At 42.7% G+C, this 17,028-nt stretch overlaps 3 protein-coding genes across 22 annotated transcripts in view; 2 read left to right on the forward strand and 1 right to left on the reverse strand.

The window, feature by feature from the left end:
• The first annotated feature begins 275 nt into the window (after positions 1–275).
• LOC110503820 (DCN1-like protein 5) lies at positions 276–8,677 on the forward strand. 6 transcript variants are annotated; one of them, XM_021582366.3, is made up of 11 exons: positions 276–637; positions 2,822–2,893; positions 3,097–3,139; positions 3,233–3,335; positions 4,349–4,440; positions 7,067–7,137; positions 7,259–7,350; positions 7,460–7,568; positions 7,715–7,819; positions 7,981–8,083; positions 8,171–8,677. In XM_021582366.3, the coding sequence occupies exons 4-11, from the start codon at positions 3,265–3,267 to the stop codon at positions 8,227–8,229; spliced, it is 702 nt and encodes a 233-aa protein (XP_021438041.1). In that variant the 5' UTR covers positions 276–637; positions 2,822–2,893; positions 3,097–3,139; positions 3,233–3,264; the 3' UTR covers positions 8,230–8,677. The 6 variants fall into 6 exon arrangements, with proteins under 6 accessions (XP_021438041.1, XP_021438042.1, XP_090074554.1 ...); XM_090218428.1 differs by having other exon boundaries at positions 298–637; positions 7,984–8,083; XM_021582367.3 differs by lacking the exon at positions 3,097–3,139 and having other exon boundaries at positions 282–637.
• Positions 8,678–9,734: 1,057 nt separating this feature from the next.
• On the reverse strand, positions 9,735–14,399 carry LOC110503822 (uncharacterized). 5 transcript variants are annotated; one of them, XM_090218423.1, is made up of 5 exons: positions 14,268–14,399; positions 13,685–13,851; positions 13,386–13,575; positions 13,086–13,280; positions 9,735–12,764 (listed from the first exon to the last, which is right to left on the reverse strand). In XM_090218423.1, the coding sequence occupies exons 2-5, from the start codon at positions 13,839–13,841 to the stop codon at positions 11,648–11,650; spliced, it is 1,659 nt and encodes a 552-aa protein (XP_090074549.1). In that variant the 5' UTR covers positions 13,842–13,851; positions 14,268–14,399; the 3' UTR covers positions 9,735–11,647. The 5 variants fall into 5 exon arrangements, with proteins under 5 accessions (XP_090074549.1, XP_090074548.1, XP_090074550.1 ...); XM_090218422.1 differs by having other exon boundaries at positions 14,121–14,269; XM_090218424.1 differs by lacking the exon at positions 14,268–14,399 and adding an exon at positions 14,121–14,256 and having other exon boundaries at positions 13,685–13,743.
• An 89-nt stretch (positions 14,400–14,488) lies between these two features.
• The window catches only part of LOC110503344 (calpain-5), a 33,042-nt gene continuing 30,502 nt past the window's right edge, over positions 14,489–17,028 (forward strand). For 2 of the 11 annotated variants that reach the window (XR_016491337.1, XM_036961334.2), the window contains exon 1: positions 14,489–15,214. The gene's annotated coding sequence lies outside the window, so the exon portion shown is untranslated. The remainder of the gene's footprint in view (positions 15,215–17,028) is intronic. The other 9 variants (XR_016491338.1, XM_036961335.2, XR_016491339.1 and 6 more) reach the window with 7 other exon arrangements.

Raw genomic sequence — 17,028 nt, forward strand, 5'->3', positions numbered from 1 at the left:
TTTGTCTTCTGATGATTTCTATAGACAGATGAACATGTGCTTCTTCCTGTCAGTGTACTTTGATAGTAGCCTTCCTGTATGTTAACATGTCATGGCCTCTTCCAAGAGGTCTGACACGTTATGGCACAGAAGATCATCTGTTATTGGCATTTTATTTATTCATAGTATATATTTTTTAACTAGGCAAGTCAGTTAAGAACAAATTCTTATTTACAATGACGCCAAACCTGGACGACGCTGGGCCAATTGTGCGCCACCCAATGGGACTCCCAATCACGGCCGGGTGTGATGCTGCCTGGATTCAAACTAGGTACTGCAGTGACGCCTCTTGCACTGAGATGCAGTGTCTTGGACCACCGCGCGACTCGGGAGCCTGAGTAATAATCCGTAGCTATATTTCTTTCGATATTTTAAATCAAACACGGTCAAATGTATATTCGAATAATTCGACCTGTAATGTGATTTATTTTCATAGCTAGTACGACTCAATCGCGCACCCCTTGAAATCAGGTGGTACGTTCCATAGCTCTCTGTTTCCCCGGAAGAAAGCCGTTTGCTTTTACCACTTGGGAAGTGATCAACCGTGAAAGTACATGATCTACTCGCATAAAAAGAAATACAACTCTTGGAATTCAAGGTTTGCATAAAATATTCACATAATTATAATATCCAAAACGGTGTTGTAACAGGTGGATGAACTGACGTAAACCTGTGGCAAATATTTAGCTAGCCAACAACGGCTAGTTTTCTGACTTCAAGTTCTGTTGAGAAACTAACTTCGCTAACGTTGCTAGTTAACATTCCAGATAATCGTTTCCATTGTTTTGGTCGAATTCAACTGATCTCTGTACCCCATGTATTCTAGCTAGATGGTCCGACGTATTCAACTCTGTTGGCTTTTGAACATCATGAAATAACCTGCGAACTGTTTAGCTGGATGTTAGCTACCCGCGTTAGTTGGCTAGTTAGCGAGCTAATTAGCTTACATTTTTAGCTAACTCTGGCTAGCTATGTCTTAATCTTGTTGATAACTACAAAGAAGCAAAGCCCCAGTCGTGTGTATTGTTGTGCTCTTTATACACATAACGTTAGTCACTTTTGTGGTTGATGATTAATTACATGTATAGATTTAGCCAGATCAAGATTATATTGCTCGTTTCACTTAACGTTAGCTAGTTAACGTTAATTGATTGCCAAAAGACGTTCATCCGGTAAGTTAATGTGACATTTTAAAACCTGCATCGTTGGGATGGTTTGTAAGCAAGCATTTCGCTGTAAAGTCTACACCAGTTGTATTCGGGTCATGGGATGAATATAATTTGATTTGGAACATCAATGCATATGGTTAGCCTTTGATTTGGCTTCGCAATCGCAGTTAACATTGCTAGTTAACCTTAGTACTCATGCTAGACCTGTCATACGAAATCTTGTATATTTTTTAATTGGTTTTGATAACAACCGTTCTTCCGTACTTTGGCATTGTACTATAGTTAATATTTAGACAAGCTATCTAGCTAGTTACCAGGTACAGTGGGTTTATGAATGTTTCTCTCCGTTCTGCATTACGGTGACGCAGTTATTCGGACCAGTGTTTAACGTTAGCTAGCACCTACGACAACAATTGCGAGAAACTCCTGCATGTGTGTCGATGAATATCGTTATTTGTTGTAGTTCTATGTACGTTAACTGGTTAGCTAGCTAGTAGAGTAGCGATCATTGATGTCACCCCCCTGTCAGAACAACCTCAATTCGTCGGGGCATGGACCCTACAAGGTGTCGAAAGCATTCCACATGGATGCTGGCCCATGTTGACGAAACAAACTGTTGAAAGCGTTGAGTGTGAGGGGAAAAAAACAGCAGTGGAGGCAGTTCTTGACAACAAACCTGTGAGCCTGGAACCCACTATAATACCCCATTCAAAGGCACTTAAATATTTTGTCTTGCCAATTCATCCTCTGAATGGCGCACATACACAATCCATGTCTGAATTGTCTCAAGGCTTAAAAATAATTATTTAACCTCTCTTTTCCCCTTCATCTACACGGATTGAAGTGGATTTAACAAGTGACATCAGTAAGAATTCATATCCTTCACCTGGATTCACTTGGTCGGTCATGGAAAGAGTTCTTAATGTTTTGTACACTCAGTGTATTCACATGCACGCCACACACAGCCTAGTTTCAGCAAGAGCGTGCCTCTCAATTGGTTGTTACATGGAACAGCTCACAAAATAACGACAACGGTAGCCGGTAGGGTATGTAGGAAAGACGTTACTAACAGTAAATGCTAACTAAGGAAATAATGGGTATGCAAACCAGGTATTGAAAAAGTTTTGTCTAGTCTTGTTTGAATCTTTGCGATGTGCAATTCAGTCATCATGCGCTGTTTGAATTAACATTTCCTAAGGCCTTCCCTTTAATGTTGACTGCAAAGTAATCCTACCTGGCAGAAATATAGTGGATTTTTATCCATTTGGTTTTCAAACTGACATCACATGCACTGTACTGTAGGCCTACATTGTACAGAAACACAGAAAATGAGAGTATAACCACTTCTCCAGGCAGCACTACACCACTGCAGCTACTGTCTATTGAATGGGCTAAGGTCCACATTGGATGAGATCTGTTTGTTTAGGCTAGCTAGCTGCTTCAATATACAGCCAATTGGCTAACATTAAACATTGGAGTTATCTGATCTGTGGTTTACGCCTTGTCTGGCACACAACCGCGAAAACCACTTACACAAGACAAAGATAGCTTGCCAGTATATTAGCTAATATGTCATCTCCCCTCTCCCTCACTCTCTCTATCTGTTGCTGTAGGATAGTACACAGTGTTTCGGACTGGCTGAGGAGGCAGATCTACAGACAATATCACATACGCTGGACAGATTTGTAAGTTAACAGACTCATAAGTGAACTATTGGGATGGCCCAGTACTATAGCTAGTTGAGCCACTGCCAGAGTGGGGGCATTCTAAGAGTTGATTAGCTATGTGATGTGACCATACCGTCTTGTCTTTATGTATGCTTTATAATGTTATTGTACTATGTAGTTCATCACATCAAGTCTCACTGTAAACTGTGTTTTTATTATAGAATCTTATAGATTTGAATGGACAAGGAGACCAGAAATACATAGGTACTTCTCCTATATACTATCTGTAAATAGTATACTGTTTATGGTATGGCTTTCGGCTGGGTGAGATGACATTCAGTGTGTGTGTGGACCCAGCCCAGCTAGTTAACCCGTGTGGTGACTCCACGATGCCTGTGAAGAAGAAGAGGAAGTCTTCAGGGTCAGATGACCCGGGACTCAGGAAGTGTAAAATCACCTGGTGAGGAACACTACCCACTACCCGTCACCCCTGCTCCTCATCCACCACCCTGTCCTCCTTCTCCTCACCACCCCTCACCCACCAATTCTACCCTCCTTCTCCTCACCCACCTCTTCTGCTCCTCACCTCACCACTTTTCCCACCATCCTCCACTATTGGATGTTTGATATCTCCCCCCCCCCCCACCAACAGATACTGCTGTATTTAGAGCTGTAGTGGAACTCTGCCTCACCCAACCCTCCTCTTCACCCATTCCACCGTGTGTGTTGCAGCTGCTGCTTGCTGGCTTTGCTCTGTGCAGTGAGCCTGGCTGCTTGACTAAAAGAACTCAACACTCAGCACATATTTGTCCCCTTATGCAACACAGACCTCAGTCAGTCCACAGGAAAGTAGAGGGGGAGGAGTGTGTGTGACACTGAATATCCTGAGAACTCCTCTAATGCATTTGTCTGAGTCTGTTGAGTGACCATGTTCTATCCCGCGTTGTAGTTTTTGACTGTGTCCTATCCCGTGTTGTAGTTTCTGACTGTGTCCTATCCCGTGTTGTAGTTTCTGACTGTGTTCTATCCCGCGTTGTAGTTTCTGACTGTTCTATCCTGCGTTGTAGTTTCTGACTGTTCTATCCCGCGTTGTAGTTTCTGACTGTTCTATCCCGCGTTGTAGTTTCTGACTGTGTTCTATCCTGCGTTGTAGTTTCTGACTGTTCTATCCCGCGTTGTAGTTTCTGACTGTTCTATCCTGCGTTGTAGTTTCTGACTGTTCTATCCCGCGTTGTAGTTTCTGACTGTGTTCTATCCTGCGTTGTAGTTTCTGACTGTTCTATCCCGCGTTGTAGTTTCTGACTGTTCTATCCTGCGTTGTAGTTTCTGACTGTTCTATCCCGTGTGGTAGTTTCTGACTGTTCTATCCCGTGTGGTAGTTTCTGACTGTTCTATCCTGTATGTTGTAGTTTCTGACTGTGTTCTATCCTGTATGTTGTAGTTTCTGACTGTGTTCTATCCTGTATGTTGTAGTTTCTGCAGACCCCAGGCTCCAGGCCGGTTGATCAGCCCAGAGGACCAGTTCTCCAATAAGAAATGTCTGGCCTGGTTCTACGAGTACACAGGTACAGTGCCTTCAGAAAGTATTCATACCCCTTGACTTATTTCTCACCCATCTACACACAATACCCCATAATGACAAAGTGAATACATCTTTTTTTAAATATTAGCAAATTTACTGAAAATAAAACACAGAAATATCTCATTTACATAAGTATTCACACCCCTGAGTCAGTACATGTACACCTTTGGTAGTGATTACAGCTCTGGGCAATGTTCCCACAATTATTTTTCGGCACTGAGCAAATTTCTGGTCTGCTGAGCACAAACTTGAATATTGTGAAAATTCTGTGCAACTTGTGGCGGGCGGCGCGTTTACTGTGAACACTGAGGCTGTACCCGCTTTAAGGTTATAACAGTGGCCTAGTAGGCTACTGTGGCTATTTGATCATAATGTAAGTCTAGAAGAGTGGCCTACCATAACAAACAATGGAGAAAATGTATCCCAAAATGTATTCAGCCTACAGTAGCAGCCAATGTGTGGTGTTCAATGTAGGCCTACATTCTGAGACTTTTGAAAAAAACATTTAGGGATTGACACTAACCTGTTTATCCGCTTGTCCTTCAGACAGGGTGGCTGAACATGTTGTGGTGTTTGATGCAAGAAATCACTTTACAAAATAAAATGCATTGTTTTTCCCTTACCAATATTACAGAGAATTGAGACAAATGATGCTACCCTCTGCCTATTGGTTACTTAGCTTATTCAAGACTCTCAAATTGCCCCTTAAAGACAGAAAAAAGCTATTTACCTGACTGGCATTTCAAAGATGGCTAGAAATGCACCCGTTTTGTGCTCTTGTAGGATGAAACCACTCCCCCATTACTGACTAGAAATGAGCTATAACTCAGCTAATAACTTACTTACTAGCAAAGAATATGAACAAATGTACATAACTGGCTACATGCAGCTTGTGCTTGTTTTGAGATCAAAGCAAATCTACTTGTGACCACTCATGCTCTAAACACAGTCCAGTTCAAAGTGAATGGCACAGATCCATATATGGCAATGGACTATTTGCATATAGGAAAACTGAAGCTCTGATTGGTTATGCTGCACCGGTCTGTGTAGAGTCATGACTGTCAATGCAATAGAATCTGTAGTTTGTTTCAGTATGTTGCATTGAAAGGGGATAATATTGCATTGATTTGATGATAATTCTTACAGTAGAGGAAAATTGGCTATAAGTCTTTCTGGTAAGTCTCTAAGAGCTTTGCACACCTGGATTGTACAGTATTTGCACATGATTATTTTTGAAATTCTTCAAACTCTTGTCAAGTTTGTTGTTGATCATGCCTAGACAGCATTTTCAAGTCTTGCCATAGATTAAGCCAATTTAAGTCAAAACTGTAACTAGGCCACTCAACATTCAATGTCATCTTGGTAAGCAAGTCCGGAGTATATTTGGTCTTGTGTTTTAGGTTATTGTCCTGCTGAAAGGTGAATTTGTCTCTGTGTTTGTTGGAAAGCAGACTGAACCAGATTTTCCAGTAGGATTTTGCCTGTGCTTAGCTCTATTCCGTTTTATTTTATCCTAAAAATAACTCCCTAATCCTTGCCGATGACAAGCATACTCATAACATGATGCAGCCACCACCATGCTTGAAAATATGAAGAGTGGTACTCAGTGATGTGTTGTTGGATTTGCCCCCAAACATCATGCACATCATGCTTTGTATTTAGGACATAAAGTTTATTTCTTTGCCAAATTCTTTTCAATTTTATTTTAGTATCTTATTGCATGTTTTGGAATATTTTTAATTCTGTTCTGACTTCCTTCTTTTTACTCTGCCATTTGTTAGTATTGTGGAGTAACTACAATGTTGTTGATCCATTTCTCTTATCACAGTCATTAAACTCTGTAACAGTTTTAAAGTCACCATGGTGAAATCCCTGAGCGGCTTCCTTCCTCTCCGGCAACTGAGTTGGGAAGGATGCCTGTAGCTTTGAGTGACTGGGTGTATTGATACACCATCCAAAGTGTAATTAATAACTTCACCATTCTCAAGGGGATATTAAATGTCTGTTTGTTCATTTTTAACCATCTACCAATAGGTGTCCTTCTTTGTGAGGCATTGAAAAACGTCCTTGGTCTTTGTGGTTGAATCTGTTTCAAATTCACTGCTCGACTGAGAGACCTTACAGATAATTGTATGCGTGAGGTACAGAGATGAGGTAGTCATTAAAAAATCATGTTAAACACTATTATTGCCTTAAGCACATGTTTACTCCTGAACTTTAGGCTTGCCATAACAAAGGGATTGAATACTTAATGACTCAAGACATTTCAGATTTTCGTTTTTCATTTTTCATTCATTTGTAAACATTTCAAAAAATGTAATTCCACTTTGATATTGTGTGTAAGCCGATGACGCAATCTGTTTCATCAATTTTAAAACTAGGCTGTATCACAACAAAATTGGAAAAAGTCAAGGGGGTGTGAATACTTTCTGAAGGCACTATGTCATATCATGATGGTCATAGGTTGCTGTATTAACTTTTGATACAAACTCTGATTAGAACTCTTTAAGTCACAAGGAAAGCTCAAGTTGATTATTGGTCACTAAGTATTGAGTCATTTATACCATTCTATGTGTGTTTTGTGCATGCTTCCCGTGTGTGTGTGCCAGGTCCAGATGAGGTGTTGGGTCCAGAGGGGATGGAGAAGTTCTGTGAAGACATTGGTGTGGAACCAGAAAACGTTAGTCTTCCTCTTTTCTCTTCACCCACTCATCATCCATCGTTGATAATTATGATGCATATTCTCTCTCTCTCCCCCCCCCTCTCTTTCTCCCCTCTCTCTGTCCCTCTCTCTTTTTCAGATAATCATGTTAGTTTTAGCCTGGAAACTAGAAGCACCAAATATGGGATTTTTCACTAAGGAGGAGTGGCTTAAGGGAATGACTTTACTACAGTGAGTAACCTTGATTTACCACATCGCATGTCTGTTTCTGACGCTTCTGATTCTATAGGTGTGACTGGGAAACCGTGTTTGTTTGTGACCCCCCCCTCCTCCTCTATAGGTGTGACTGCATAGAGAGGTTACAGGGGAAACTGGACTACCTGCGCAATCAGCTCAACGACACAATCATCTTTAAAAACATCTACAGATACGCCTTCGACTTTGCCAGAGTGAGTCAGGAAATGGTTTGACTTCCTAAGGAGAGGGTCTGGATGGCAGATGTACTTGCATTATCTCTCCCTCTTTAACATCTCTCTTATCTCTCCATCTGCCTCTCCGCCTCTCCTTATGCTCTTCTTCCCCTTCTCTCCCCCAGGATAAGGACCAGAGGAGTCTGGACATGGACACAGCTAAGTCCATGCTAGCGTTGCTACTGGGGAGAACATGGCCACTGTTCCCTGTCTTCAACCAGTTTCTGGAGGTAACACACCCTATGTTGAACACAGCTGTGTGGTTCCTGCATTGACTCGCTCCAAATATCAATCTCCTTCTCTTCTCTCTCTGTCCTCCTCCCTCCCCGCTTTTCTACACTCTTTTCCTTCACCCCCCCCCCCCCCCTCGCTTATCTCTCGTCCCCTGCAGCAGTCCAAGTACAAGGTGATGAATAAGGACCAGTGGTATAACGTCTTAGAGTTTAGTCGTACAGTCAGCACAGACCTCAGTAACTATGACGAGGATGGAGCCTGTGAGTACACACACGAAAAAACATTACACACACTAAAACCCATACATACACAGTCCCTCACGCTAACACTACTCTCTCTCTCTGCAGGGCCAGTGTTATTGGATGAGTTTGTGGAGTGCCAGAAAGCTCGGCTGGCAGCACTATAGGGGAGGACACTCGCCAAACCGCAGAAGAGGAGAAAGAGGGAGCAGGAAAGCGAGAGAGAAGCACACATGAGGATGTTCTGCCTCCATTTGAAATATACAGAAACGGCACACACACCTTTCATGGACTGTGCACACACACACGCGTACAGTGTCACGGAGCGCACACACACTTCCAGTGATGGCCTCTGTGCTTCGTGGGACAAACAGTGAATTTCTCTCTGAAGAGACTTTTTCAGTGTTAATTTAAACAAGTTCAACAAGAAGAAAATAACTAAAGATGAACTATTTTTCATATGTATTGCATCTGTGGCCACAGTTCTCTAGCCAGTGTTGTTAAGATCGACTGGGGAATTTTTCTGTTTCATTTAACATTTTTTCCATTCATTTGAGTCTTACCTTGTTTATAGTATGTCTTCAGAACAAGAATAAAGAATGGAATTGTACCAAACCTGCTTCTAACCTCCTCGCTACAACCAAATATACTGGGCTGTGATTGGTTCTACCAAATGAATTTACCAGATACTTTTGTCTTATGGTCTGGTGGATCAAAATGTCAAACATGGCCTTCGTTAAAGGTCCAACGCAGCCGTTTTTATGTCGATATCAAATTAATTCAGGGTAACAATTAAGTATCTTACTGTGATTGTTTTAAATTAAGATGATAAAAAAGAAACAATTAACTTAGCAAATAGCGATTATTCAAGCAAGATTTCTGCTAGGACTGTCTGGGAGTGGGGAGGGGAAAACGAAATGTTATTGGCAGAGAGATTTGGAACTCTATCTTATTGGTCTATTAACAAATGTACTGCCTGATGATGTCACCAGACAGGCCAAAACCCCATCCCACCAAGACATGCTGAAATTTCAGGCAGTCTTTGCAAACAGCTCTTACACTTAAAGGGCAGCATCATTTTCACAATTTCACAGTATTATTCCAACCTCAGTATGGAAATATACATGGAGTGTAAAAAGCATTAGGAACACCTTCCTAATATTGAGCTGCACCCTGTTTTGCCCTCAGAACAGCCTCCATGCCCCGACAAATTGACTATAAGGGGTTGAAAGCGTTCCACAGGGATGCTGACCCATGTTGACTCCAATGATTCCCACAGTTGTCAAGTTGGCTGGATGTCCTTTGGGTGGTGGACTATTGATGCACACGGAAAATGTTGAGCATGAAAAACCCAGCAGCGTTACAATTCTTGACACTGGTGCCGGTGAGCCTAGCAACTACTACCATATTTTGTCTTGCCCATTCACCCTCTGAATGGCACACATACACAATCTATGTCTCAAAGCTTATGAATCCTTCTTTAACCTGTCTCCTCCCCTTCATCTGCACTGAAGTGGATTTAACAAGTGACATCAATAAGGGGTCATAGCTTTCACCTGCATTCGCCTGGTCAGTCTATGGAAAGAGCAGGTGTTCCCAATGTTTTGTACACTCGGTGTATATAAAATAGAGGGAAATGAACCCAATAGAAAGAACACGAACGAGTCCCAAATCATTAGCCATCAGCTTAATATTTAATCAATCGCCTCTGAACACTTCCTCCTGTATTGTCTACCTCTAATTTGTGTACCCCTGTCTTGCAGTTGTGATTCAGACAAATAATTATATTTTTGTTCACTCTAACATAGGCCAGACTATAGTTGTTATTCCAGGCGTATTAGTGCTATGTGCAATCATAACCTGTGGACAAGGTTAGAACCAAATACACAGGGACTAACTTTAAATTAACAATCAATCAAATGTATATATAAATCCCTTTTTACATGAGCCGATGTCACAAAGTGCTATACAGAAACCCAGCCTAAAACCCCAAACAGCAAACAATGCAGATGTAGGAGCACGGTGGCTAGGAAAAACTCCCTGGAAAGGCAGGAACCTAGGAAGAAACCTAGAGAGGAACCAGGCTCTGAGGGGTGGCCAGTCATATTCTGGCTGTGTCAGGTTAAGATTATAACAGTGCATGGCCAAGATGTTCAAATGTTCATAGATGAACAGCATGGTCAAATAATAATAATCACAGTGGTTATAGAGGGTGCAACAGGTCAACACAATCATCCAAATAATAATAATCACAGTGGTTGTAGAAGGTGCAACAGGTCAGCAACCCAATCATCCAAATAATAATAATCACAGTGGTTGTAGAGGGTGCAACAGGTCAGCAACACAATCATCCAAATAATAATAATCACAGTGGTTGTAGAGGGTGCAACAGGTCTGCAACACAATCATCCAAATAATAATAATCACAGTGGTTATAGAGGGTGCAACAGGTCAACACAATCATCCAAATAATAATAATCACAGTGGTTGTAGAGGGTGCAACAGGTCAACACAATCATCCAAATAATAATAATCACAGTGGTTGTAGAGGGTGCAACAGGTCAGCAACACAATCATCCAAATAATAATAATCACAGTGGTTGTAGAGGGTGCAACAGGTCAACACAATCATCCAAATAATAATAATCACAGTGGTTGTAGAGGGTGCAACAGGTCAGCAACACAATCATCCAAATAATAATAATCACAGTGGTTGTAGAGGGTGCAACAGGTCAACACAATCATCCAAATAATAATAATCACAGTGGTTGTAGAGGGTGCAACAGGTCAGCAACACAATCATCCAAATAATAATAATCACAGTGGTTGTAGAGGGTGCAACAGGTCAGCAACACAATCATCCAAATAATAATAATCACAGTGGTTGTTGAGGGTGCAACAGGTCAGCAACACAATCATCCAAATAATAATAATCACAGTGGTTGTTGAGGGTGCAACAGGTCAGCAACACAATCATCCAAATAATAATAATCACAGTGGTTGTTGAGGGTGCAACAGGTCAGCAACACAATCATCCAAATAATAATAATCACAGTGGTTGTAGAGGGTGCAACAGGTCAGCAACACAATCATCCAAATAATAATAATCACAGTGGTTGTTGAGGGTGCAACAGGTCAGCAACACAATCATCCAAATTGAACATTTACTTGTAATGTTTTATTTCCAATTGCTTTTACAAAACAATAATGGAATCTGCTGGATGTGATGACAAGTCAAAATCTTAAGTGTGTCTAGGAATTTGTGTGTGAGAATTTGTGATTGAGAAAATGTTTCATAATGGAGTGAAATGCCAAGGCACTAACTGTTAAAATTATCCAGTAGGAAACACACATTTTTGTTTTCTGTTTCAAACCATTTTGGTACATTGTCTCTGTATGCCTGACTGAACATGACCCAGATCTTTTTGCTCGGGCTGCATCTATCAAGTTTAGGAGGGCTGATCTTGAACCAGTTTTGCCTTTTATATCATAATGATTAAGATTATATGGACAGGTTAGGACTGGATCATTTATCAGCAGCTCTACTCTGAGACACTTTATGTATACAGGCCTAGATCTTGTATGTCATATCTCCAGTTGAAAGACTGGTCTCTCCTGGCCCTGGGATGGGCTGGCTGGACTGGCTGTATCCCTCTCCTCAGGGTCTGAGTCCTGGGGGTCTGAGTCTCGGCCCAGGGGGTTCTGTGGGTCCATGGGGCTGGCGGTGGCAGCAGCCATGATGGTGTTGAGCCTGGTGAGGGACAGCGAGCGTTGCTTGGCCTGTGGAGCAGGGGAAGTACGTTCCATGGGGACGGGGTTTGGCAGGTGACTATAGCGATGCCCCTCCTCATCGTACTGGTACAGACGAATCACACGGCTCTGTCTGGCGGGCCGGGGAGGAGAAGACCTCTCTTCTCCAGCTGATCCCTCCCCCTGCCTCTCCACTCCCCCCTCTCTCACCCCAACAGACCCTTCTTCTGAATCACTGCTACTATCACCTCTAAATCCTCCCTCTTCAATCTTTCCATCACTCTCTGTCTCCTTACACTCTGTCCTCCCCTCCTTTCCCTCTCTCCCTTCCTCACTCTCTCTTCTTCCTTCCTCCCTGTCACTTTCATTCCTCCCCTCCTTTCCCTCTCTCCCTTCCTCACTGTCACTCCTTTCTTCCTCCCTCACTCTCCTGCTCTTCTCTTTTCCATCTGTGCTGCCTCCCACCTCCCTCCCCTCTTCTCCTCCCCTCTCCCTCCCTTCCTCTCCTCCCCTCTCCCTCCCTTCCTTTCCTCCCCTCTCCCTCCCTTCCTCTCCTCCCCTCTCCCTCCCTTCCTCTCCTCCCCTCTCCCTCCCTTCCTCTCCTCCCCTCTCCCTCCCTTCCTCTCCTCCCCTCTCCCTCCCTTCCTCTCCTCCCCTCTCCCTCCCTTCCTCTCCTCCCCTCTCTCTCCCCTCTTCTCCTCCCCTCTCCCTCCCTTCCTCTCCTCTCCCCTGGTAGCAGCCCTCCAGGTAAGCAGTCTCTTCATGATGTTTGCCCCTGAAGCTTCTCTGAGGTTTGGCTGGTGGAGATGGGCTTACATTCTCCATGGTAACGCTTGTCGTCGAGGCAGGGTAATCCTCATCCTCTTGTTCCACATCCTTCCGGAATGCCACGTTGACTGTTTCACCATGGTTACGACGTTCCTGTCCTAGCGAACGCACCCAATTCACACACCTTAGAGAGGAGTTGTGGTAAAATATATCTGTATTTAATATTGATGCTGTTTAAATGGGGAGTTCAGTGTTTTACAGCTATACTACTGTCACGGAAAGCAGTCTATGGGCCAAGAGAAACAAATCCATGGTTCGGTTTTCTTTAAACAACCACTACAAGTTTCAACTAACCATGATTTAGTTTCTCCTGGCCCATATTCTACTTTCAGGGTGAGGACCCATCTAACATGAAGAAGATACTGAACTTCATCTTCATCGAATGTAAAATAAAGGGGAATAGATGTTGAATAAATGTTTAATATAGGTAGACAAAGCAATGCACCTGTCCAGTAATGTCCTGCTCAAAGCTCCAGAGCTGAACCCCACCAGGAACGTCACCATTACTGATGCTGCCACCGCCGCCGCAAACACACCGTCAGAAACCACGGTAACATTCCTCTCCTCTGCATGACCACCCAGAATACTCCTGACCGCCCGCCTGTGTTCGACAGCATGGTCCTGTGAACTGCTGGCAGTCCTGAGGGAGGTAAAGAGTGAATGAATGTATGAGTCCCAAATGGCACCCTATTATATAGTGCACTACTGTATTAACACAACATGACTGCCTTACAACAGTGCTTACAGCAGGTAGGGTGTGAGTGTAGTTTGTCCTCCGGCCAGTAGGAGGCAGTAGTACAGCCCGCTGTGGTGAGGAGAAGCAATGTGGATCCGCAGGCTACCATCTCGTTGCATAGAAATCACATCCTTCTGGTTGGCATGAAGACTGCTGTTCTGGACCCGACCGAAAGGGGTGTGCCAGTACTGGACCACTCCTACACACACACACACACACACACACACACACACACACACACACACCAGTATAACAGGGGTACGTGGCATTCCACAAAGGTAGTCTTTTGTGTGTGTGTTTTATCTCACCTGCATGTGTTGTGTTCATGCAGGTCAGTGTGAGGCTCCTCCCTTTGTGAACTCTGACCCTAGAGGTGTGGCTTAGGGTTAGACTGACCACACCCATACATAGGGCTGAGCCAATCAGCAGAGCTGCTGGCAGCAGAGACCCCAGAATTCTTCCCATTCCCACAACTCTACACACACACACACAATAAGGACAATGTTTCTCAGAATGCCACAAATACCTCATCATATATGGACCCATGACAAGTAACATGTTTTTATATTCAACAAATAATAAAGCAATCAATCAATAAATCAATTAACCAATCAAACAAGTATTTGATATAGTTTCTCTTGGCATAGTCCTTCATTGAAACACATTGTGTGAATAAGTAATAGTCTTCTGGGAAAAATAATATTACAATACAATGATCCTCATCACAATATCATTATGACTTACTGTGTAGTTTGTTCTGTATATCTCCTTATACAACAAACCGTCTTAAATTAAATTAACAAGTTAGATGTTTCATGTCCATCTCCCCCGTTGTCGGATGTGAATGTTGTCTTTCTTCAGTTCAGTATAGTGTAAAGTGCAGTTTCTCACATGACTTTTCATATGTCCGGTGACTCCGGTACCTTGGGGTTAAACATTAATGACACAGCGTCACCTCGGTCACTGGCTCTACTCCACAGTACATTACGCTGCTGTCGTTTCACCCGATGGCCACCGGAGGGCGCTGCAGTACTGTAAATACCACAGACGTGAAAAACATGTTGTTTCCAAACAAACTGTACTGGTTAGATGAAAGTTTTACATTGTTTCCAGAATGGCAAATTGACCGATCTGCTGCATAGTGGCTGCTGTATACTGGCTGCAATTAGATTTGTTCAAACAGACAGTTGGTGTAAAAAGATCAGAATTGGGCTGCTTGTGTAAACGCAGCCTAAACGCATGCTACAGTGCAGGCATACATCTTCGAAAACATTGTACACCAACATTATATATTTATTTGTGCGTTTTGAAACGAATTAGACCTAATTCTGAAAAATATATATATTGGTTTGCGAAGTTGTTTTAGGAGTGGAAATTCTTTATGAAGAGTGAGGTGAGGCGTTTTGCCCACAATCTAACGGAAATGGGGTCCAAGTAAGATAAACGTCACACATTTTTTTTAAATGACTAGGCAAAAATAGACTATATTTATTCTCAAATGTTTTATATGAAAAACAGTTGGCTCCAGTTAATATTTAAGAGCTTTGATTTCAACTTCATCATGTCACTGGAGCAGTAGGCACTAAAATAAAACACCACATGTTTCGGATCAACATAGTCAGGGAACCAGAGTAGCTTGAGCTCAGCTCCAGCCGTTAAGACACCCTCCCCTGTGTGTGTGTGTGTGTGTGTGAGAGAGAGATAAAGAGACAGCAAGTGAGTCCCGAGGAGCTCATGCACCAGAAGAGCAGCCACCGGGAGGGAACAAGGGATCACTCCGACTGAAGCCCCAGTAGGACAGAAACGAATACGTCATCGAGGGAGTCAACTCTTCCAAGGTAAACTAGGCTAATTAAAGCAGACAGTCGGTTTGACGATGGATGAACATACTTCAACTTTTCTCGAGCATAGCCTACAGCAAATATGGATACATTTGAATGTGTGTAAACGTATCTGAACTTTTCTAGAGCATACGATTTTACCAACCGTCAGCCAAGTAAAATGATATTCCATGATGTAGGCCTACTTCACATCAACGGAGTTGAGCGTGGACTGGAGCTCGGGCGTAACCTAAAATCAAAAACAGGACTTTTTTAAAAATAAACGTGATTTTATGTGATGTCAGAACTCTAGTCCGCCCATACAAGTCGTTGTGCAACTCCGTTATTGTGAAGTACAGTACATCATGGAGTTTACTTTTACTTGGCCACCAACTGTGTTCAGCAAGTATAAAACACGTGTTTTCGCGCGTCATTTCAGTTAAATTGCCTACTATTCCCATGTGTGTGTGTGGCTGGAGAGCAGAATACAAAAAAATGATTGCAGTCAGAATGCAGTGTAACTGCATCCAAAATTAATTCTTTTTTTCCTCAGTAATTTTGAAGTCTAACTGCAGTTGTTCTGCAATTACTGCTTCCAAAATACCATAGTGGACTGCAGGTACGGCACGTTTAATGCAGGTTCAAAACCGCAATCCTTTTTTAGTAAGAGTTTCCTCCCAGCAGCTGCAGCATCTGTACAATGTGTTTACAATTCCAGTAGTGTTTAGACTTAGTGAGCAGAGCTACTACCTTTGGCCCAGGCTGTGGAGGTCTGTTATGAATCCTGACATTCTTTCTCTCTCCACCTCACTTCTCCTCAGAAGTTCTAAAGCCTGATGAGTCATGTAGGACTTCACTGTTCAATGGGACAGAACTGTGAACAAAGCCACGGTTGTAGTATAGTTTGTCTCTGCCAGTTCAGTCAGACTGCCATGTCTGTTACGGTGTTATGCCTGAAGAACACCCACACATCGTGCCAGTCACAGCCTCGGCTAACATTGGGTTGGTGTTGTGGTTAGAGTAGCAAGCAGATTGTAATGGGCTAATGTGATGCTCCATTAGCCTCTACTGTTTGGCGTAGCACAGAGCATTTTAGACTTAACTTGGTGATACTATCTTCGTTCTCGGTTCAGCTAAACATGTATCTTCTAAAATGTTTAAGTCCAGTTGCAGGTGGTTCGTTTTGAATTTTAGAAAATGCTCCGTTATTAAATACATGTTTTGCTCCGTGATGTAATCCAACTATGAGTATGCTGCCATCTTGTCTATTTCAAATCTTCTCTCATTGATTGAGACAGGTGGATCATGATTAGGCTACTGTTGGTCTTTCTAGTGGTAAAGATAGATACAAAGAGTGATACATGATGAGTTTGGGATAGAACGAATGGAGAAAGAAAGGAAAGAGACTGACAGTGAGACAGAATGAAAACAAACAGGCGGCGCAAACGGGAAGAAGAATGTACGTAAAAGGACGAAGAGAATGAGCGCGATAGAGATGGATTTGGAGGGGACAGAGAGTAGTAGTGATTTTGACAGTACCCAATAGTCCCCTTCCCAGACAGAACCCACAGCTAGGCTGGCCATGTTCCATTCATACCCGTAGTCCCCTTCCCTAGTTCCTACTCCCTCAGATTTGTAAGGAAGAAATGGGTATAGGTAGTACCAGTGACAGCTCCATCTAGACCTCCAGTAGACTAAGTCCAACCAGTAGCAGTGCTTGACTGAACTGCATACAGTATTCCTGTAGTAGTATACACAGAACAAAATATAAATGCAACATGCAACAATTTCAAAGATTTTACTGAGTTACAGTTCATTTAAGGAAATCAGTC

This window comes from Oncorhynchus mykiss, chromosome 24 (assembly GCF_057628025.1).
Source record: "Oncorhynchus mykiss isolate SJ-2025 chromosome 24, ASM5762802v1, whole genome shotgun sequence".
Classification (NCBI taxonomy): domain Eukaryota; kingdom Metazoa; phylum Chordata; class Actinopteri; order Salmoniformes; family Salmonidae; genus Oncorhynchus; species Oncorhynchus mykiss.

Coding starts and splice junctions, on each gene's coding strand:
- LOC110503820 (XM_021582366.3), top strand. CDS start 3,265: ATGCCTGTGAAGAAGAAGAGGAAGTCTTCAGGGTCAGATGACCCGGGA. Junction 7,569..7,714: donor ACGCCTTCGACTTTGCCAGA/GTGAGTCAGGAA, acceptor TCTCTCCCCCAG/GATAAGGACCAGAGGAGTCT. Junction 8,084..8,170: donor CTATGACGAGGATGGAGCCT/GTGAGTACACAC, acceptor CTCTCTCTGCAG/GGCCAGTGTTATTGGATGAG.
- LOC110503822 (XM_090218423.1), bottom strand. CDS start 13,841: ATGGGAAGAATTCTGGGGTCTCTGCTGCCAGCAGCTCTGCTGATTGGC. Junction 13,576..13,684: donor CATGAACACAACACATGCAG/GTGAGATAAAAC, acceptor GTGTGTGTGTAG/GAGTGGTCCAGTACTGGCAC. Junction 12,765..13,085: donor AGCAGGACATTACTGGACAG/GTGCATTGCTTT, acceptor CTCCTCTCTAAG/GTGTGTGAATTGGGTGCGTT.